Genomic DNA, 21,735 nt, shown 5'->3' with positions numbered 1-21,735 from the left:
AGGTTCTTCTCTAGAAAAATCGAAGAAACTGATACATTCTGAAGTAGCTTCAAGCATGTGTTACCTTCCCTGAATGAAGTTTTCTGAGGGCAAGGACCTCATTTCTGTTTCCCTCACATTTCTAGACACAACAGGCTCTGACAGGAAAGTTTTTTTGTTTTTTTTTTGTCTTTTTGCCTTTTCTAGGACCGCTCCCAAGGCATATGGAGGTTCCCAGGCTAGGGGTCCAATCAGAGCTGTAGCCACTGGCCTACGCTAGAGCCACAGCAACGTGGGATCCGAGCCGAATCTGCGACCTACACCACAGCTCACGGCAATGCCGGATCATTAACCCACTGAGCAAGGGCAGGGACCGAACCCGCAACCTCATGGTTCCTAGTTGGATTCGTTAACCACTGCGCCACGACGGGAACTCCCAGGAAAGCTTTTTAAAAAGTAAAATTGAGATGTTGGGAAAGGGAAGATCTTAACAACTAAATACACTGTTCTTTGATCATCTCAAAGTATACCTATTTACTAAAAGTGACAGAGAAAAAAAAAATCCCATGAATACAGACACCATAAGGTAAATGCCATGTTTATCCTTATATATTATGTGCCACACACACTGCACTTCTAATAATAATTAATCTGACATTCTAATAATTAACATCTCTAATTGATATTCCAATAACATATTTTGTATATTAAGAGGCACTATATTATCCAAAGAACTTACATTTCTGAATTTAGCTGTCCAAGAATCCATATGATCAAGAAGTTGTCTATTCATAGTCACTCTTGCCCAAACCTATTAAAAACATTTTTTAAATGAACAATCAATGAGGAAAAATCTTGCCAGGTATCAGTTATTCCTTCCTCCACCCTCAGATATATTTGGAATATTTTGGAAAAAACTTCATAAACATCAATACTGATCTAATTAATATGCAGTAATTTTCTTATTGCCCACTTAGTTGCTATTCATGCACATACATATTTTAAAAAGTCCTTACACTAGTATGTTTAAAGAATATTCTGCTTTTAAGAAAAAATTAAAATCCTTTATTTTCTATTAAGCGGATGAAGTTGGAGAATGTCAAATGCTCTAATCCAAATGTATTTCAAGAGCAAGAATCTTGCATATGTTAGGTACAAACGGATGCATGAGATCTGTATAAATGAGAGCATAAAAATGTCTTGGGGAGTTCCCGTCGTGGCGCAGTGGTTAACGAACCCGACTAGGAACCATGAGGTTGCGGGTTCGGTCCCTGCCCTTGCTCGGTGGGTTAACGATCCGGCATTGCCGTGAGCTGTGGTGTAGGTTGCAGACGCGGCTCGGATCCCGCATTGCTGTGGCTCTGGCGTAGGCTGGTGGCTGCAGCTCCGATTCAACCCCTAGCCTGGGAACCTCCATATGCCGCGAGAGCGGCCCAAGAAAAAGGCAAAAAAGACAAAAAAAAAAAAAAAAGTCTTGGGCAGGACAGTGTCAACCACGTGTCATAAAGGGTAAAACACACAATTTGGTTTTAGGTACACAAAGTCAGACAGAAGTATTTCTATTGTTCAGTGTGTGCCAGATTTATATTTTTAGCCGGGAAGATTACAGAAAAAATAAGTTCTAGAAGAAGAAGACCTGCTAACGATCTGTAAATCATAAATATCAAGTCGTTTTTATTTTCCATTTACCTCCTCTGCAGCTTGTTTAGAACTGAGATCGGCTTCATCTTTGTTAGCACATGGGGCCTGAGACCTACAGGCAAGCTGATACTGAAACTTCTTTAAAGTTTGTGCATAATCCCCCACAGAACGACTGTAGTTCCAGAAAGTAGGACTGGTGGAAGGCGACGTAGAATCTGGGCTTCCTACAATGATCAATTTGCAGAGCGTCAGTGTGTTGTAGTAACTGTGATGCCTGACATTGGTACGTGAACTCTGGGTATCTAGGAACCGAGGGAATGGCAAGCAAGGAAGGCAATGCTTTCTCTCCTCCCAACATTTTTTCTTCAGAGAAACAGACTGCTTGTGCTAAAAATTAAAAAGAACATTTTCTGAGCGGTATCAACTTAAGAGCCATAGATCTCTAAGTGGCTGAAAGTGTCTATTTATTTTTGTTGTAAAATTAATCTTGTTTAGGGAATTCCCTGGTGGCTCAGGAGATTAAGGATCTGGTGTTGTCAATGCTGTGGCTTGGGTTTGATCCCTGGTCTGGGAACTTATACATGCCGTGGGCATAGTAAAAAAAAATTAAGTTTGTTTCATTCTCTAAGACTTTCAAATGATTAAGTGAGAAGCAGAAGACAAATTTCTTTAGGAAATAAAGAGGCTAAGGAGTTCTTGCTTGAATTTTTAGATCTTCCTGAATGGAATAATTACAGCCTATTAAGAAACTAGTCTTTGGCTAGCAGCTAAACTCACACTTCCCTGCACTACACTGTGTTTTATTTACAGTCTGCAGTAATTCTTGTGTTGTATTAAAAGAGACCATCTGCTGATCACACTTCTAAATGTGTCAGTTCACTTTCAGGAAATGTAAACAGTCACATTTAGGGACTTAATACCACAGAGGCCCCTACCAGAGTACTTAGCACACTTTAAGGCTATTGTCTGTATCTTCTCCCAAATAATATTTGAACTCCTTGAGGGCAGGGAGTAGCTTTTTCCCTAGCATCTGGCACAGTACTGGAATGAACAGTGAACTGTTTTTTCTTTTCTTTCTTTCTTTCTTTTTTTTTTTTTTTTGCTTTTTAGGACCACACCAGCAGCATATGGAAGTTCAGGCTAGGGGTTGAATCGGAGCTACAGCTGCCAGCCTACACCACAGCCACAGCAACGAGGGATCTGAGGGATCTGTGACCTATACCACAGCTCACAGCCACACCAGATCCTTTACCCACTGAGTAGGGCCAGGGATCAGACCTGTGTCCTCAGGGATACTAGTTCGGTTCATGTCCACTGAGCCACAACGGGAGCTCTTTTTTTCTAAATATCTTTCTCCACTAAAAGCACTAATGGATCCCTGGAGAAACAGACTGACTCCAGAGGTAGCTAGTTGGCTAGGGAAAGGACTAGAGGAGCCTGGAATCTCTGGGGATGCGGTGGGATGGTTCAAAGTATGATACTGCTAAGTCAAAAGAACACAGAAGCCAGATGATTGCACTAGCCAAATCTGAGACAATTTAACCATCAAAATCAATGACTTAACTGGAGAGAAGAAAAAGCTCTAGGTTACAGCAGAATGTCAACAAATAAATGTAAAAGGTGGTTGCACAACAGCAAATGTACTTAATACCATTAAATGATACACTTAAAAATGGTTAAAAATGGAGTTCCTGTTGTGGTGTTGTGGTGCAGTGGAAATGAATCTGACTAGTAACTATGATGTTGCGGGTTCGATCCCTGGCCTCACTCAGTGGGTTAAGGATCTGGCATTGCCATGAGCTGTGGTGTAGGTTACAGACCCAGCTCAGATTTGCTAGGCGGCTACAGCTCCAATTTGACCCATAGCCTGGGAACCTCCATATGCTGCCAGTGTGGCCCTAAAAAAAAGCAAAAACAAACAAACAAAAGGTATAAAAAACATAAAAGGGATAAATAAAGAAGGAACAATGGAATTAGAAAAGCCACTGTGATAACCAACATAGTAATAATTAACTTTGAAAAGAATCTTAAAGGGGTATTAAAACTCTTAAGTGAAAATTTGATGAGGAATAGGCTATTTATAGACTCAAAGCAGTTCCCCATAAAATGCTATTAATTATTTACAAATTAATTTGTACACAATTCTTAACTACCTAAAATCTATGGGCACAGAAGAGTTAAAAGTATACGGATGGACACAGACATACGAGGCAAATACGAACTGAAAGAAAATTAGTATAGCTGTATTAACGGCAGACAAAACAGACTTGAAGGCAAAAAGCCTAAGAAAGAAAGATCAAAGGAATAATTGACTAGACGGATATTCTGAATTTACATGCACTTAACATAATCTCATATATATTCAGCAAATCTGACAGAATTATGAGGAGACATTTAATGGGAAACAATCAGTGGGAGCATTTAACACACTTTCTTAGTAACTAGTAGATCAAGCAGATAATAAATTAAAGAATTTAAGAACTCAGTCAAGAAGCTTGACTCAGTGAACAAATATGGAGCCTAACAGAGATTATGCATTCTTTTCAGTATACCAAGAACCACTTACAAAATGTGGTCATACATAGTAGGCCTAAATGCAAGACTCAAAAGATATAAGAAAAATTAATAGGGTACAGAGCAGCATTTCCAGCCACAGTACAATTAACTTAAGGGGAAAAAAAAGAAGATAACGAAGGCTTTCACTTCATATATCTGGAAATTAAAAGCAACAGCAGTCACCAATAATAATTCCGAACAATATTTCTAAGTAACTCCTATAGATCAAAGAAGAAGAAGTCAGAAAATATCTGGATATGACAAAGATATGTATAGGATACACAGTGTTCTTTGTATCCTACTCTATAATTTTCAGTATTCTTGAACTATGTCAAAATTTTAAAAAGAAGAAAAAGTACATATCAACAAATAACAAGGTAATATTGATTTGTTTAACATGTGTGGCACTTTCAGGCAAAATTAAATTGAAAATCAATAGCGAGATTTCAAGTGACACAAAGAGCCATAGTCCAATAACTGGCTTCCTCACTAAGGCCATGCCTTAGCACCTAATGCGCTTCTGCGAAAGTTCCTGAGGGGGAAAAATCATTACTCGGCTCAATAACTTAATTTGGTTTCAAATAACTGACTTTGTAATAATCAAATCCACCCCAAACAGATTAAGATTTGCTAACACTTTCCCCAGGTAAACTGAAGACAAGTTAAAAAATGTTCTGAAAAACAGCAGCACTTGTGGTGAAAACCATGCTCTCGCCATCCTGCTGTCTGACCTTCCCAAGGACTACCTGAAAGGAGATAACTATCACTTCAATAAGCTCTGCTGTGTATGTACCACTTCGGAAAACATCCTAAAACCGCAACTTTTAAACAGAAATTGTAACTTTCATTTTATAAAAAAGCTGTCAATCATAATGCAGTTGAAAGGTTCAAGATTTCTGTTAGCTCAGCTATATTTTACATCTTAAATTGTGGTGAGTTCTTTCTTTCTTTTTTTTTTTTAGGGCTGCACTTACAGCATCTGCAAGAAGTTCCCAGGCTAGGGGTTGAATGGGAGCTGCAGCTGCTGGCCTACACCACAGCCACAGCAATGTCAGATCTGAGCTGAGTCTGCCACCAACACCACAGCTCACAAAAATGCCAGATCCTTAACCCACTGAGCGAGCTCAGGGATCGAACCCACATCCTCATGGTTATTAGTCATGTTTGTTTCTGCTGAGCCACAATGGGAACTCCACAGTGAACTTAATTCTTTTTTTTTTTTTTTTTGTCTTTTTGCTATTTCTTTGGGCCGCTCCCGCGGCATATGGAGGTTCCCAGGCTAGGGGTCTAATTGGAGCTGCAGCCACCGGCCTACGCCAGAGCCACAGCAACGTGGGATCCGAGCCGCATCTGCGACCTACACCACAGCTCACGGCAACACTGGATCGTTAACCCACTGAGCAAGGCCAGGGATCGAACCCGCAACCTCATGGTTCCTAGTCGGATTCGTTAACCACTGCGCCACGATGGGCACTCCGTGAACTTAATTCTAACCTCATAAAATATAAAAACAAAATATGTTTCCCTCCTGAGCAGTGAAAGACTTAAATATTTACATATGGGATTCAAAGTAGTACACAAAATGACACCAAAAATATACATTACATTAGATTTACATTAAAAATACAGATACATTAGATCAAAATAAAATATATATGTACCCAGCTTGACTCTATGTTGTTTCTCCTCTTCGTTTCTAAGAAAAGTATCCAAAGTTCGTAGGTCTGTCATGTAGTCTTCTTTGTCCGTAGGGGAGTTATAGATGGTGGGTGAAGAACGGTAGCGAGATCTCAATCCACTGCTCTCCACTGGGCCAACAGTGGTAGGGTATGAAGAAGAAGGAGAGGGACTATAGCTTGCCAACTGTACAAAACAAAGAACTTTATTTTATTTCTCTTTAATTGAAATTCCTATTTGTTTTGGTTTTTTATTTTCAAAAAGTAACACACCAATGAGAATGGCCCAAATCCAGAACACCACCAATACCAAATGCTGGTGAGGATACAGAGTAACAGGAACTTACTTGATGGGAATGCAAAACAGCACAGACACTATGGAAGACAGTTTGGCAGTTTCTTACAAAACTAAACCTACTCTTGGAGTTCCCTGGTAGTGCAATGGATTAAGGATCCATGTTGTCACTGCTATGGTGTGGGTTCTCTCTTGGCTCTTAAATAGGCAATCTGGGCAAGTCAATTACCCACTGTTCCTGAGTTTCTACATTGATAAAACAAGGAGTTTTAACTCACTAGGTGTTTTTCAATTCAAACCTCCCAATTCTAAAATAGTAACGTGATTGGCCAGAAAAAAGGGTCATTACCTTGTTATAACCACTGACAGGCGAGAAGGTCACTCCGGGGCTATAAGAACCACTGCCACCTGATGACAGACCTTGCAGCTGAGGGCTATATCCAGTTATACAGCTGGTGGTGAACTTGGGGCTGGTACTGGGTGAGCGAGATGGGCTATAACTTAACACACTCTGACCCTGAATTGAATGAGGTGGAGAGGAAGGAATTTGTGTTGCTGCCAGATCACGTGGAGGAGTAGTCTGTACAACTAGAAGGAAGAAACAAACAATTTTAAGTATAAATAAAATTTCCGCAAAGTGGATTTAATGACTGAATCTTTTTCAGGAAAAGGCTTAGAGTGACTTAGTTGTTAAATTGCATAAAGTATTATTACCAAAGGACACAAATGGTTGTTTATCACTTCTACAGAGTTCAAAATAAGAAATGAACTTCCATGCAGCAAAAGTTAGTCATTTAATTTGAACAGTAATTAAACAACAAAACAAACTTCCATGAGCCTGTCGAATGTTAGTTCCATTCAATTTATATAAATGGAATGATGATCATTGGTCTTAAGACAATTTAGTGTTGAACTGTTTAATACAGTTGAACCAGGTGGCCTTAGAAGTCCCTTCCAGCTGAGTCTATGAAAGGGGAAAATTAAATTGAGAAAGATTTATTGCCAACCTTTTCCCCACCTTTGCAAAAGATATAAAACACTTACCAGCTGTTTTCAGCCCTAAAAGTGTTTGCTGTCCAGGGCTGACAACCAGACTTGTTGGTGCCACAGTATATTTGAAATATCTCCAAAAGTCAAATAAAGCGTTTAGGCTGAAGAGAGATGCAAGGGCAAGCTCTGGAAGAGAACAATTTTTATTTTTTATTTTTTTTTATTTTTTGTCTTTTGTTGTTGTTATTGTTGTTGTTGTTGTTGTTGCTATTTCTTGGGCCGCTCCCGCGGCATATGGAGGTTCCCAGGCTAGGGGTTGAATCGGAGCTGTAGCCACCGGCCTACGCCAGAGCCGCAGCAACGAGGGATCCGAGCCTCGTCTGCAACCTACACCACAGCTCACGGCAACGCCGGATCGTTAACCCACTGAGCAAGGGCAGGGACCGAACCCGCAACCTCATGGTTCCTAGTCGGATTCGTTAACCACTGCACCACGATGGGAACTCCGAGAACAATTTTTTTATAAAGGAGGTGGAACATTTAAAGGGGGGAAATAAAACCATTCATACTTCAGCAAATTAACAATAATAAAATTGAAAACTATCTTATTCCTCGTAACAGTTACTATTAAATTAATGTCTAGGAGTTCCCATCATGGCTCAGTGGTTAACGAATTCAACTATGAACCAAGAGGTTGTGGGTTTAATCCCTAGCCTCGCTCAGTGGGTTAAGGATACGGCGTTGCTGTGAGCTGTGGTGTGGGTCTCAGACTCGGCTCTGATCTGGCGTTGCTGTGGCCCTGGCGTAGGCCAGCAGCTACAGCTTGGATTAGACCCCTAGCCTGGGAACCTCCATATGCCGTGGAAACAGCCCTAGAAAAACAAAAACAAGTAAGTTAATTAATTAATTTCTATTATGTGTAGGGCCCTTACTAGTGAGTTGTATGTAATCTTTACAATGAATATTTTCACCTTCACTTTAAAGATCAACCAACAGTTGTAGAGAATCAAATGACTTTTGCCAATAGCACACAGCTAGCTACTGAAGCCATGAATTTAACACAGGGATGCAGATTCCAAAACTCTTGCTCTCCACTTTCCACATCACTTCCCTAAAGACTTTAGATTAATGTGTGTATTAAACTTTGGAATATTTCTTCCATGAGGGCAGGGACCGTATTCACTTTCTGATGTATTCCCAGTTTTGGGAACATAGCAGGCACTCAAATATTTGTTGAATGAAGGAATGAATACTAACTTGAATTAAACACTGTTTTTCATTGGAAGTAACTCTAAAGTGCAGTGAAAATTAATTACTTACCAATATACCACAGGGGCCAGTATGTCACATTATAATATGAGCTAATCAATTTTCCAGTCCTGAAAAAATTAAAAGCCTTTTCAATACTTAAAAAAACAAAAACAGAAACACACCACGAATCAAAACAAACACAAAACCTGTGGAACCAACCATTGGTCTCTTAAATTTTCACTCCCCCCCCTTTTTTTGTTAATTAACTTACATTTCAGTATATATCATTCCAGCCATAGATACATTTAGGAGTCCCCAGGCTAAAACCACTTTCCTAGCTTCTGTTTCTTTTCTCATCTTGATGGTTCTGTCAATAAGGGAAGCACTAGGGTTTGGCTCCCCTTGCATCTGTTCAAAATCAAAAAGCATGAAAATTAATTAAAAAAAACTACTTCTCCATTTAAGAAATCAAACTTGTGTCCACTATAACGGTAACTAAAAATTGCACATAACTTTCAGCTTTCAAAGTTCTAAACTTTTTTTACATTTTAATATTAGTATATGAAAAGGGAACCCTAAATTACAGCTTCACTGGCACCACACTGTAATCAACAGAGAACTGGCTGGTCGCTTCAGAGAATAATTTAACATTTCCAATAAATGAAAGTAGTTTGTAACATAAGGGTTAATGGTTATCTTTGCAATTACACTGTGTTGTGTTTTTGGAATATGTCACAAAGACTAGGCCAAAGGCTGTTAAGAAATTCAAAATACCAAATTACTAGATAAAATATTCCAAGTAAGATATAAGCCATTAACTGCCTACGATTAAAAAAAAAAAAACACAACTCTGCACACGCCAGAGATCTCCGTTTTTGTGTTGCTGATAAACTATCAGGATTTAAGTTTTGGAAGGGCGAGTACCCAAGATGTTAAGGGGGTAAGGGTGGTGGGGGAGAGTGTACAGTTTTGGTCCATACTGGGATTTACATTTCCTCCGCTTTGCTAGGCTTCATCTCCTGCAGACAAGTGTAACACTAGTTCCCGCTACATGGAGCAGCACCCTTCCCTCCTCCCTGCCCCAGAGTCAAAACGCCCCAGTGTGGGGAGCTACCCTCCCTGGCTCTCACAGTAGGAACTTTCGCACCCCCTACAGCTTCTTTCCACTACAGGTAGTGGGAGATCTGGCCACAGTCCCTTTTGGTTCAACCCTCGCCAGGTCCTCAGGCGCGGAACTCCCACGACCCGCGTGGACTCTAAACCCAGGAAGCACAAAGATGACCCTGAAAACGCACCGTGTTCTCCGGCCGGAAGCAGTGGACTCGCGCCACTCTCTACTGCACATGCGCGAAGCCAGTGCTAAGGTGAGGGCTACCAGATTGTGGAACTGCAGATACCGGAAGGACGGAACTGTTTCTTCTCGCGAGAAGAGAAGGGTCGGGGGGGGGAGGAGGGACGGGGCTAACAGCGTTACCAGGGAAACAGCTCCCGGATTTGTGGCTCCCACTCAGGTGCTGGGAGAAAACTGAGCAGCAAAAACTCAGACCAGGTTCTAAACCCGCAGTAAAAAGTAGTAACTATAACAAGCTGAATTTCTATAGATTAATATAGTTTTAGCTTCCTTACAGCATTTGTGGACTCACATTTTAAAGCAGATTTGATTAAGCTGGGTGGCTAATTGTAGGATGCAGAGTATTGGATAATGTGTCCATACACCACCAGCAATGACAAAGCATTTCTCACACCTCTACGCTAAAAAAAAAAAAAAAAAAAAATTAAGTGTTCTGATCCGATGTAAATTCTTAAATATCCTTGTAATGAGGGTGCAACAAGAAAAGCCAAAATGTGTTTTTGTTAAAAGTTGGTGGTTTTGAGGTTTTTTTTTTTTTAAACCCCCAAACTTTTACTTTTCCTGCATATTCTTTAGAAGACTAATTCTGAGGACAAGTTTCATCAGGGAGGTCAGTTTGGTTTTATTGAAGAAATACAAACGCCTACTGTGTGCCGCTGAACCACACGCGGGAATGTAAAAGTAAAAGCTTCGGTGGTTACTCACTGAAGAAGCTCAGCCTGGCGGGGAGGACATGTGCACTAAGAAAGGCAGGTGAGGTGGGGCGCGGTGAACCCCAAGGAGACGTGAGGGGCCCAGCCCTGAATCCAAGCGAACTTCCTGAAGGAGACAAAGCGGACCTAAAGCAGACGGGCAACGTCCGGGAACTTACTCTTGGCGATGCAGAGAAGTATGCTTCTAATAAAAACATCACTCTCTGTCATAATAAGCTAGTAGATTGTTGCATCATATAGGTCCCAACTGCCAAAATTTTTCCTGAAATGCTCCTAAGCTCCAATAAAAGAAAAAGAAGTTTCCTCCTGGTACGGCATATTAACGAAAATCTGCAGGTATGCTATGCTCTTAAAGATCTTAAAACCGATTTTTAAGTGGATTTCTAAAAATAATTTTTAGAGTATCTTAGCAACAATGATGTTTTGCTCTAGTTGTAAAGATGAGCTAACTTGAAAATTGTTACAGTACCATGAAAATTAGAATACCAGGTTCCTCCCCAACCCATGTTGGCTCTTTCCTAAGAAGAAATTGTATGTATTTGATGTAATTCACAACAGACACATCTCTGTTCTATGCATTTATTCAAGGCTTAAAAAGGAACACTACCTAAATTAGATATATTGTTGACATTCTGTATTAGTTTACCAGGGTTGCCATAGCAAAATACCACAGACTGGATGCCTTAAACAACAGAAATTAATTTTTTCACAGTTGTGAAGTTTGGAAGTCTAAGATCAAGGTGCCAGCAGGATTGGTTTCTCCTGAGCCTTGTCTTTTTGGCTTGCAAATGACCCCCTTCATTCTGTGTCCTCACATGGCACCTCCCTGATGTCTCTTTCTCTTCTCATAAGGACACTAGTCGTATTGGATTAGGGCCCCATCCTTATCAGTTCATTTAACCTTCATTACCTCTTTAAGGCCCCATCTCCAGCTATTGTCAAATGGGTCTTTGTGCTTCAATATATACATTTTGTGGAACACAATTTGGTCTATAACACTTTGGAACTGTCTGTGTTAATTTACACTGATTATATCAAAGAATAAATGAATGGATATCTCAGAGACTTAGATTTTATAGACATTGAAATACTGTATTTAAAGAAAATACAGTATATACAAGGACAAAAAAAAGACTAAGTCAGAATGTGCCATATTGAGGTATGAGGAAGCTACCTTAAACATTCATAGAAGTAATTTAGATAAATCTTCCCAAAACATAGAAATCTAAGAAATGTTTGTCAGCTCCCGTCTCAGTTACTGAAGTGTATGTCATAATAGGTTGCCAAGGAAGTTGTCATACACATGGAGTGAAGTACTTCTCAGTCATCTTCATCCCTTTGAGCATGTTTTATTTTCAAAGCAACAAGACATCATGGGAGATCTTTTTTCTTTATTTTGGGAGGTGGACCCTCCCCCCATACCTATAAGTTTTACTATTCCAAATCAGGATTATGAATGCCGGAAGGATGACTCTTGTGGGGCAATAGGGAACTTCCTGCTTTGGTATTTTGTCATTATATTGGTCCTGATGTTCTTCTCTCGGGCTTCTCTCTGGGTAGGATATCCTTTTTCATTTAAATAATATGTTTAGGAGTTCCCGTCGTGGCTCAGTGGTTAACGAATCTGACTAGGAACCATGAGGTTGCAGGTTTGATCCTTGGTCTTGCTCAGTGGGTTAAGGATCCGGCGTTGCCGTGAGCTGTGGTGTAGGTCGCAGACGCAGCTCGGATCCCACGTTGCTGTGGCTCTGGCATAGGCTGGCAGCTACAGCTCCGATTCGACCCCTAGCCTGGGAACCTCCATATGCTGTGGGAGTGGCCGAAGAAATGGCAAAAAGACACACACACGAGAAGTAAATAATGTGTTTATACTAAGGGATTGTCCATGAAATAAATTCACTTTACTTGGAAGAAACTACTTTTGAAAAGTTTGTTTCCTAGTTTTAAAAATAATGCAGTTATATTCTAAGGAATCCAAGAATGCAGAAAAGGATGAAGAAGAAAATTTAGACTAGTGTAATTCTATTTCCTAGAGATAAATGCTGTTAACATTTGGAATATGTTCTTCTGTTTTTTTTTCTTTTTCTGTATTACAGTCTATCTCTCTAGAGATGTCTCTATCTTTGATCTTAGATGATTGGCATTATATTTTATATATATATTTTTGGATGGTTATTATTATTTTTTTGGTTCCCTCTTTTTTTAAAAAATATTGGGGTGTAGTTGATTTACAGTATTCACTTCAGATTTACAGCAAATGTACATATTTTAATGTCTCGCTTTTTTAAGCTTAATATTATATTGTAATATTTCTTCAAATTATATTCACACAACAGCACTCTTAATGATGGTATAGTTTTGTCTTGCGGTTGCAACATAACAAATCTGCAATTTTGAAACCTTTTAGGTTGTTTGCAGTTTGTCCATATGCTGTGTAATGGTGGGGTAAACTTCCTACTGGTTAATGACCTCCAAATTCCTTTTGTAGCCATCAAATTCTAATCAAAGATACAGAATTGTTGTATTTATAAGGATACAAGTTGTAGGATTTGGGGTTTTTAGAATGAGGCGATACATTCTCTGCGTAGAATAAGAAACAGAACTAAACAGAGCTAAAGTTACCACTCTAGACCACCTACTAGCAGAAGAAAATGCTATCCTCAAAGGAATGAGATAGCCCACTTAATGAGGGCTGTGATGCTCCAACATATTACAAGTAACCAAGATCTTATAAATTGCTGACATGGAATCCTTGCTGGCCATTAATACCAGGCTGATGATTAATAAAACCACTGCCACTTAGCATTACATCCAGAGCACTGGGCTGGCAACGGTCAGCTAGGCTGAGTGCTGTATCAGCTCTGGATGGAGAGAAGGAGGCGTGTTATGTCTTTGCCAGCTGGATTCCATTATAATAATCAAGACTCTTCCCCTCATCACCTCCTCCCCCTAAGAAGTTTCATCTAAAGTCTAAATATTTAAGGTAGATGTATTGCCAAAAGGATATTTAGAATAGTGATGGTATACCCGTCTTAGACTCCCTAGCTAAGTACATTGAATTTGTCTAGCCTGGCAAGAAAATCTACTTTAGAAAATTAACAAAAAAATTGAAATTGATTCTTGGCAATTTCATCATGAAGACCACTTAAAAAGTCTAAGCTATTTCTCTGCTCCCTTGCTTGCATCAGCTCTTCAGAGTCATAGAACCTTGAGCTTCAAGGACCTTAAAGAGCATATGGACTGGCCTATCTGTAGGCGAGTAAGATATCAGTATTCCCCCTCTCCATCCCCCCTTTTTTTTGCTGATAAAGCCCAAAGAAATTAAGTGACTTGTCCAATATCACGTGAATGGTTATGACAGAGAGAATAGATCCAGGTTTCCTGACACATGACTTGTTTGCTTCACAGTGTAGTTGAAATGTTGAATTATATCTATTCAGTGCTGATTAAAAGCTTAATTATCTTAGAGGTTTCGTCTTTCACTTTGTACCCTTATGGCAGCTATAATCTACTCAACTGCTTCTTCTGAAAGGTCCCAGATTTGAAATCTGAGAACCACATGAGAGCTAGTCAAAAAGAATGGAATTTTTCCTTTACTTTGAACTTCATTTTCTCTGCTAAACTATGAGCTTCTATTTACAAACCTTGAAGTAATGGTGAAAGTGTGATGGAAATGTGGTGGTAATTATCCTCAAACATGAAGCACACTGATCTCTGGATTTGCCACTTTTAAGATGCCTTTGCCCTTTTGCTTTCAGAGAAAAATATATATGCTATATTTAGTTTATGTGTTTGCTTAGTATTTATTCAGACTGCAAGGGCTGGAATTTTTTCAAACAATACCAGTCCAAGCTCCATTTTTGTGTATATGGAAACTGAGTTTAGGAGGTGTTAAGTGGCTTGGTAAAATCACGAAGTTGCTTAGTGGCAGAAAGGCAGAGCCATAGCCAAGATCTCTCCTACCCTGCCCTTCAGAGCAGGCAGTACTGCTGTTTTCATTCAACTGAGTCACACACAAAGACAGTTAATAAAATGCTTTTGGGAACCTCAGTTCATATGATTCCACTTAACTTGATGTAAAATCTTTCTTTTGATTTGTGATTATATTTTGATTTGACATCAAGTCAAATATGGAAGCTTTCTATGAAAAATAAATAAACCTAATATGTGTTTTAAGATACTTCTCCCCCTCAATTACGAAAGTACCCCTTATAGAAAATGTGGACATTATAGGAAAGCAGAAAAAATAAAATAAAAACCCCTCCAAATTATGTAGGGGTACTATTCACTTTTTAGGTTTATAAACTTCTAATCTTTTAAAAATCATTGCTATACATATTAAATTTAAAATAAGTTGCCCCAAAAGACAGTTTAAAAAAGTTATCTTGGAAGAGGATCCCACTCTTAAAGTTTTCAGAGAATGATTTCAGGAACCTAAAAAGCAAAGAAATCCAGAGTTAAAGAAACTTGCCTATCAGTGTGGAGATCAGTTATTAAGAAAGGAATGGGCCAGAGATCTTAGATTGCAGTTATGAATACCCATGTATGGTACTTTTCAACCCAAAGGCAGTTAGACTTTCTACATAAATTCATTTGATAATTTGAAGAATTAGAAGGGAAAAAAAATCAGTTTCATCACTCAAAGCCAACTATTGCTGACACTGTGTACATTCCTTAGTCTTTTTTTCTTTTCATATTTTTAGCTAACTTTGATCATATTGCATATACAAATTTCCATCTTGACTGTTAATATTATAGTATTTATTTTCTTCATCTTGTGACATACTTTATAATAATTTTTACAACATATATTTTGTGTTTGTACTATTATTTATTTGACTATTGTCTGCTTTTGAATTTTGTATTTATATTATCTTTATTACACTGGGATGATTATTTCTTTTTTATTTTTAATTTTAATTATTATTTTTATTTTTTTGTCTTTTTAGGGCCACACCCACGGCATATGGAAGTTCCCAGGCCAGGGGTCAAATCAGAGCTACAGCTGCTGGCCTATACCACTGCCGCAGCAACGTGGGATCTGAGCCTTGTCTGCAGTCTACACCACAGCTCATGGCAACACCGGATCCTTAACCCATTGAGCGAGGCCAGGGATTGAACCCACGTCCTCATGGATACTAGTTGGATTTGTTACTGCTGAGCCATGACAGGAACTTCCTTAAACTTTTTATTATACTTGATTTACATTGTTCTGTCAATTTCTTCTGTACAGCAAAGTGACCCAGTCATACATATGTATACATTCTTTTTCTCACATTATCCTCCATCATGTTCCATCACAGTGATTAGATATATAATTCCCTGTGCTATACAGCAGAATCCCATCGTCCATCCACTCCAAACGCAACAGTTTTCATCTACTAACCCAGGACTCCCAACCCATTCCACTCCCTCCCTCTCCCCGCTGGCAAACACAAGTCTGTACTCCATGTCCATGATCTTTTCTGTTTTGTAGATAGATCATGTTCCATATTTTAGACTCCACGTATAAGTGATATCATATGGTGTCTGTCTTTTTCTTTCTGAGTTACTTCATTCATTATGAGAGTCTCTAGTTCCATCCATGTTGCTGCAAATGGCATTATTTTGTCCTTTTTAATGGCTTGAGTAGTATTCCATTGTATGTATGCACCGCATAATGCATTCATCCATGGATGGGCACTTAGGTTGTTTCCATGTCTTGGCTATTATGAATAGTGCTGTGATGAACTTATGGGTGGCATGTATCCTTTTCTAATGAAAGTTTTGTCCAGATAGATGCCCAGGAGTGGGATTGCTGGGTCATATGGTAGTTTTATATTTAGTTTTTTGAGGTATTTCCATACTGTTTTCCATAGTGGTTGTACAAGTTGACATTCCCACCAGCAGTGAAGGAAGGTTCCTTTTCTCCACATCCTCTCCAGCATTTGTGACTTGTTGACTTGTTAATGATGGCCACTCTAACTTGTGTGAGGTGGTGCCTCATGAGATGATTATTTCTGTACACAAAACTTTCTCTCTTTTGGAGTTTATTTCCTGGTGATAGATTCCCAGAATTACTATGTGCCAAAAGTGTTATGAGTATTTCTAAAGTATCTGATACATTCTGAAAGAGTTGCTTTGTATTTGTATCTTTTGGCAAAATCATTTTTAGCATCAGAAAGTGGGAGTTCTCTTGTGGTGCAGAGGTTTAAGGATCTGGTTTTGTCACTGCAGCAGGCAGGGATGCTGCTGTGGCGTGGGTTTGATCTCTGGCCCGGGAACTTTTACGTACTATGGGCACAGCCAAAAATAAAATAAAATAAAAAAATTTAAAAAGTTATACACTGATCTAAAAAATGGGATAACTATATTTATGGACTGTTGGGCAGAATATTTGAAATTTAAACTATTCAAATAAATCCATTTCTTCTGGCTGCCGTATTCATAGGTAACATATTATGGTTGCATTTTGGAGGAATGTTTCTGAAAGATTTAGGACATAGGAAGCCTATGAATTCATATAAAGATCTTAAAGCATTGTCATAACATGACCTGATAAAATGTCCTTTAAAAAGTAATTTTGAATCAATCCTAGCACTATCACATCTGTTTTAAAATGACATTTAAATGATATTTCTCTATAATTTCAGGGAGTACAGGGAAAATGCTGTAACCTATAGCTTCTCATCAATATTTTTTTCTCTCAAGTCTTTGTTCCATTTTGCTTGATTCAGAACGTTTTGGTAGATCCTGCTACTCAAGCATGGTCTTCTTAATGGGCATTGGAAGTAGGATCATTATAATAGGAACTCAGTAAGTATTTATTGAACTGCATTGACTGTGCATGCGGCATGTGGAAGTTCCAAGGCCAGGGAACAAACCCATGCCACATCAGTGACAATGCCAGATCCCTAATCCACTGCACCACCAGGGAACTCCTGCACTGATGGTTTAAGAATTAGACCCATGGGAGTTCCCACTGTGGCACAGGGGAAATGAATCTGCTCCCTCCAGGGCATCAGGGATCTGGCTTTGCCTTGAGCTGTGGTGTAGGTTGCAGATGTGTCTTGGATCCTGAATTGCTGTGGCTGTGGCGTAGGCTGGTCACTGCAGCTCATGTTAGCCCCCTGGTGTGGGAACTTCCATAGGCTGTGGGTAAGGCCCTGAAAAACACAAATAAATAAATAAATAATGAAACAAAATTAGACCCCTGGTAGCTCAGCAGGTTAAGGGTCCAGCATTGCTACTGCTGTGGCTTGGGTCACTGCTGTGGCATGGGTTAAATCCCTGGCCTGGGAATTTTTTTTTTTTTTTAATTTTCCCACTGTACAGCAAGGGGGTCAGGTTATCCTTACATGTTATACATTACAATTATATTTTTTCCCCCAGCCTTTCTTCTGTTGCAACATGAGTATCTAGACAAAGTTCTCAATGCTATTCAGCAGGATCTCCTTGTACATCTATTCTAAGTTGTGTCTGATAAGCCCAAGCTCCCGATCCCTCCCACTCCCTCCCCCTCCCATCAGGCAGCCACAAGTCTCTTCTCCAAGTCCATGATTTTCTTTTCTGAGGAGATGTTCATTTGTGCTGGATATTAGATTCCACTTATAAGTGATATCATATGGTATTTGTCTTTGTCTTTCTGGCTCATTTCACTCAGGATGAGATTCTGTAGCTCCATCCATGTTGCTGCAAATGGCATTATGTCATTCTTTTTTATGGCTGAGTAGTATTCCATTGTGTATATATACCACTTCTTCCTAATCCAATCATCTGTCGATGGACATTTGGGTTGTTTCCATGTCTTGGCTATTGTGAATAGTGCTGCAATGAACATGCGGGTGCACGTGTCTCTTTTAAGTAGAGTTTTGTCCGGATAGATGCCCAAGAGTGGGATTGCGGGGTCATATGGAAGTTCTATGTATAGATTTCTAAGGTATCTCCAAACTGTTCTCCATAGTGGCTGTACCAGTTTACATTCTCACCAACAGTGCAGGAGGGTTCCCTTTTCTCCACACCCCCTCCAGCACTTGTTATTTGTGGATTTATTAATGATGGCCATTTTGACTGGTGTGAGGTGATATCTCATGGTAGTTTTGATTTGCATTTCTCTTATAATCAGCGATGTTGAGCATTTTTTCATGTGTTTGTTGGCCATCTGTATATCTTCTTTGGAGAAATGTGGCCTGGGAATTTAATGCCACTGGTGCGGCCAAAGAAAGAAAAATAGACATTGTCAAAGGGTCTAAGGCAATAGTGTTTCTTTCTTTTTCTTTTCTTCTTCTTCTTCTTTTTTTTTTTTGCTTTTTACCAGCATTTATTGAGCCCGTCTGTGCCAAATGTTTTTACACACATTGGTTTATTGAATCTTCATCATTATCCCTATTTTTAGTTGAGAATTGTTTCTTAACAAGTCAATATGAGTGAAAACAACCAATAAACAATGAATTGAGATCACTCTTACTAATCTGTATTTCTGAAACAGATGTCTGAGAAGAAAAAGGATGAAGACAATGGGACAAGCACTTCACTAGGTAAAGGTGAGAGCCAGTGTGTGTTTGGTATTGGACTACAATGAGAGAAATATGTGCTGTGTGGAGAGCAAACGAGAAGTAAACAGCCAAGAGTGTCATAGAGCCTCCCCAGACCTGCGGTGGCTCATTGGAGGAGCACCTTGCTTTGTGCAGAAGGACAGCTTAGCTACTAGAGGCTGTAAATTACTGATCGGTAGACAGCTCAAGCTCTCTTTTCATTCCTTAGCACTCTCCTGTCAGACAGCTTGCTTTTCACACACACTTATTGTTAATGTTACCACAGGACTCTGAACTGTTTATGACATCTTTTTCAGTCACCTATAAGCAGTGTTGTACTGAATAATATTTCGCAACTGGCTCTCCAAAAATGTGTGTGTATTCCATTTAAAGTTTTTTTTTTAAACTACTATAAAGGATATATATCACACAATTTACAAATAAATAATAAAGTACAGAAATACACTTTATGGTAAATTCCATATAAACAGTGATTCTCACAAAATACCTTCCTTGATTTTTGCCAGACCCTTTCATCCTCAGCCAACCTATAGTTGGCTATGAACAAGTATAATTCCTTGTTCAACCTATGAACAAGTATAATTCCAATATGAATGTTCCTTTAAGTTAAGGAGTAAGATGAAAGAAACGGGAAGATGGGTGTTGGAACCTAACTTGGTTGTTAATGATGTGAATGATTTCTTTGCTGAGTTGGATAATTGTTTTAGAATACTCTGGAAGAATATTTCCTCATTTTTGGTTGCTATTCACCCAAAAGAACGACTCTTGGCATGACACCTTTAAATGTAATCTATGTCAGTAACATGTTCTCCATTACTTTAAGTCTAAACAGTCAACAAAACTATAAATGAAAATCTGATTCTTGGTGCTTGCTGATTTTTTTTTTTTTGGAGTTTCATATAAGCTATTTATTGACTTCTTTAACTTATTGCCAAAAAAAAAAAAAAACCCAATAGTTTTTAATCCTTGCAAAACTAATTTCAGGTTACCAACATGATGTCACTGAACATGGAAGTTGGGACAAAATGCACAGTAGCACATGATTACATAGTATTTCCAATATCCAGAGATAGCAGACATAAATAGTAGCTTCAAGAACATACCTCATAATAAAATGTAGTAAAATAATTTAGGAAGTGAAGAGTTTTGAGTATTTATTACACTTACTTGTAGCATATTGATTTAGTGGTAAGCTTGTGCAATTTAATTTTTACTAATGGCTGTGTTTGACAGCCACCTTGCAAAATTCCTGAAAGTTTATCTGTTCTTGCAAGCTGACTAGTATAAACCAACTCTAACATACCAGAGTGTATAAACCCAGTGTATAAAGAGAAGATCCTTTTTAGTTTTCTGCTATCCAAAGCACATTCACATGTACACTTGAATCTTTAGGATGTCAAGGCAAAGGTAAAAAGTCCTTCTCTGGGAAAGTTTGAAGACATTTTCCCTTGAAAAGGGGTCTATCAGGAGTCCACAAAACTTCAAAAGTAATATGTCAGCATCTCTTTGACCCTTTTGGTGTTTGGGAGTTTTGGTATGGTATTGGAAAATGAAGTCAGCCACCAGCATTTGCAAATGAGTAGAGGAAAGTGGTGGCTTGGCAAATGGCAGCAAAAAGTGAATCCACACCATAGGCTTCCTTAGCTAAGATGAAGTTACAGTAACCCACAATGTGCCTAACCTGTGGATTTGTTTCATTTTTGTTAGCAAGCAGAGATACTTCCTACAAGCGGCAAAGCAAAGATGGTGCCTGGGATTCTTTGCAAATGATGAAAAAACCAAAGCAGAGCCAACTCACCGCTGTAACTGACTCAGAAGTGGCCTTGGTCAATGCCTATCTTGAACAAAGACGAGCCAGGCGCCATTCTGAATTCGGCCAGGTGAATCAGACCCAGCACGACAGTGATACTACTGAGTGTGACAGTGAAGAATCTAACTCAGGAGCCTCCTCATGGAAAGAGAGTGAAAGTGAACATCACCCATCTCCAGCCAGTATTAAAAAGAGAAAAATAGCTCAGAGGCAAAGGAATATGGGAGGTTACCAAGTCAGAGAAAGGCCCTGCCTTCACTGCAAAGCCATGAGAACCAATGAATGGTTGACCCGCCATTTCCTTCAAAACAGTTCAGTAACAATCCCAATGAAGGGAGATATACAAGAGGAAAATTCCGGACCTGATATTAACACAAAGTTCAGTAAATTTTGAATTTTATCAAGTCCTTACCCTACTGGAAGCCAAATGAAAGAGATGAATAAAACATGAAAAATCGCCAGAGTTCTAGGTGAGGAGACTTTTACAATAACGTCTCTCCACTAACAATGAGGACATACTTGGAATCCAAGAGGTAAAATTTCAGATAATTCTTTGTCCAAAAAAAAGACTGGTGAATTTGTTTATGGCACCATTGGAACATCAAAGATCTGCATCCACTATGATTTTTTATTCAAAAGAGCACAAGTCAAATATTTTATGCCTTGAGCATATGTATTTTGTTTGTCTGTAATACAAATAAGGAAGCTCTTTGAAAATATATTTATGTTTAGAAACCATTTAAATTTAGTCATATGTTTTGATTATCTGATTGACTGAATGAATTAGGGAATGTTGGTTGGAATACAGCTGGCCCATATTCTCCAGATCCATATTTTCAGGTAGCTCCACCTGAGCTGTATTGATGCACATGTGTCTTCTTGGGGCTGGTGAGGAGGAGCTGGAATGAGACCTGACTCCTGGAGTAGACCAGAAGGGCA

At 39.0% G+C, this 21,735-nt stretch overlaps 2 protein-coding genes across 4 annotated transcripts in view; one reads left to right on the top strand and one right to left on the bottom strand.

Annotated features, from left to right (window-relative positions):
• The window catches only part of TMEM209 (transmembrane protein 209), a 29,815-nt gene extending 20,033 nt beyond the window's left edge, over window positions 1-9,782 (bottom strand). Inside the window, exons 1-8 of one of the 2 annotated variants that reach the window (XM_047763532.1) lie at window positions 9,684-9,782; window positions 8,660-8,796; window positions 8,458-8,516; window positions 7,192-7,323; window positions 6,497-6,735; window positions 5,838-6,039; window positions 1,669-1,844; window positions 719-790 (exon numbers count right to left, since the gene is read on the bottom strand). In XM_047763532.1, coding sequence (XP_047619488.1) covers window positions 719-790; window positions 1,669-1,844; window positions 5,838-6,039; window positions 6,497-6,735; window positions 7,192-7,323; window positions 8,458-8,516; window positions 8,660-8,796 — 1,017 coding nt within the window. In that variant the 5' untranslated portion in view covers window positions 9,684-9,782. Of the gene's footprint in view, window positions 1-718; window positions 791-1,668; window positions 1,845-5,837; window positions 6,040-6,496; window positions 6,736-7,191; window positions 7,324-8,457; window positions 8,517-8,659; window positions 8,797-9,518; window positions 9,639-9,683 lie in introns of those variants that run through there. The other variant, XM_047763533.1, reaches the window with a different exon arrangement.
• Window positions 9,783-10,325: 543 nt separating this feature from the next.
• SSMEM1 (serine rich single-pass membrane protein 1) lies at window positions 10,326-21,531 on the top strand. Of its 2 annotated transcripts, XM_047763538.1 has the most exons (3): window positions 11,781-12,008; window positions 18,920-18,974; window positions 20,694-21,531. In XM_047763538.1, the coding sequence occupies exons 1-3, from the start codon at window positions 11,826-11,828 to the stop codon at window positions 21,188-21,190; spliced, it is 735 nt and encodes a 244-aa protein (XP_047619494.1). In that variant the 5' UTR covers window positions 11,781-11,825; the 3' UTR covers window positions 21,191-21,531. The 2 variants fall into 2 exon arrangements, 1 of the variants encoding a protein (XP_047619494.1); XR_007132654.1 differs by lacking the exons at window positions 11,781-12,008; window positions 20,694-21,531 and adding an exon at window positions 10,326-10,788.
• The last annotated feature ends 204 nt before the right edge of the window (window positions 21,532-21,735 follow it).

Source organism: Phacochoerus africanus, chromosome 16, assembly GCF_016906955.1.
Source record: "Phacochoerus africanus isolate WHEZ1 chromosome 16, ROS_Pafr_v1, whole genome shotgun sequence".
NCBI lineage: Eukaryota > Metazoa > Chordata > Mammalia > Artiodactyla > Suidae > Phacochoerus > Phacochoerus africanus.
The sequence above is the reverse complement of the archived record's forward strand: the minus strand, read 5'-3'. Positions and strand labels throughout refer to the sequence as shown.

Coding starts and splice junctions, on each gene's coding strand:
- SSMEM1 (XM_047763538.1), top strand. CDS start 11,826: ATGGGAGATCTTTTTTCTTTATTTTGGGAGGTGGACCCTCCCCCCATA. Junction 12,009..18,919: donor TCTCTCGGGCTTCTCTCTGG/GTAGGATATCCT, acceptor TTTCTGAAACAG/ATGTCTGAGAAGAAAAAGGA. Junction 18,975..20,693: donor AAGCACTTCACTAGGTAAAG/GTGAGAGCCAGT, acceptor CATTTTTGTTAG/CAAGCAGAGATACTTCCTAC.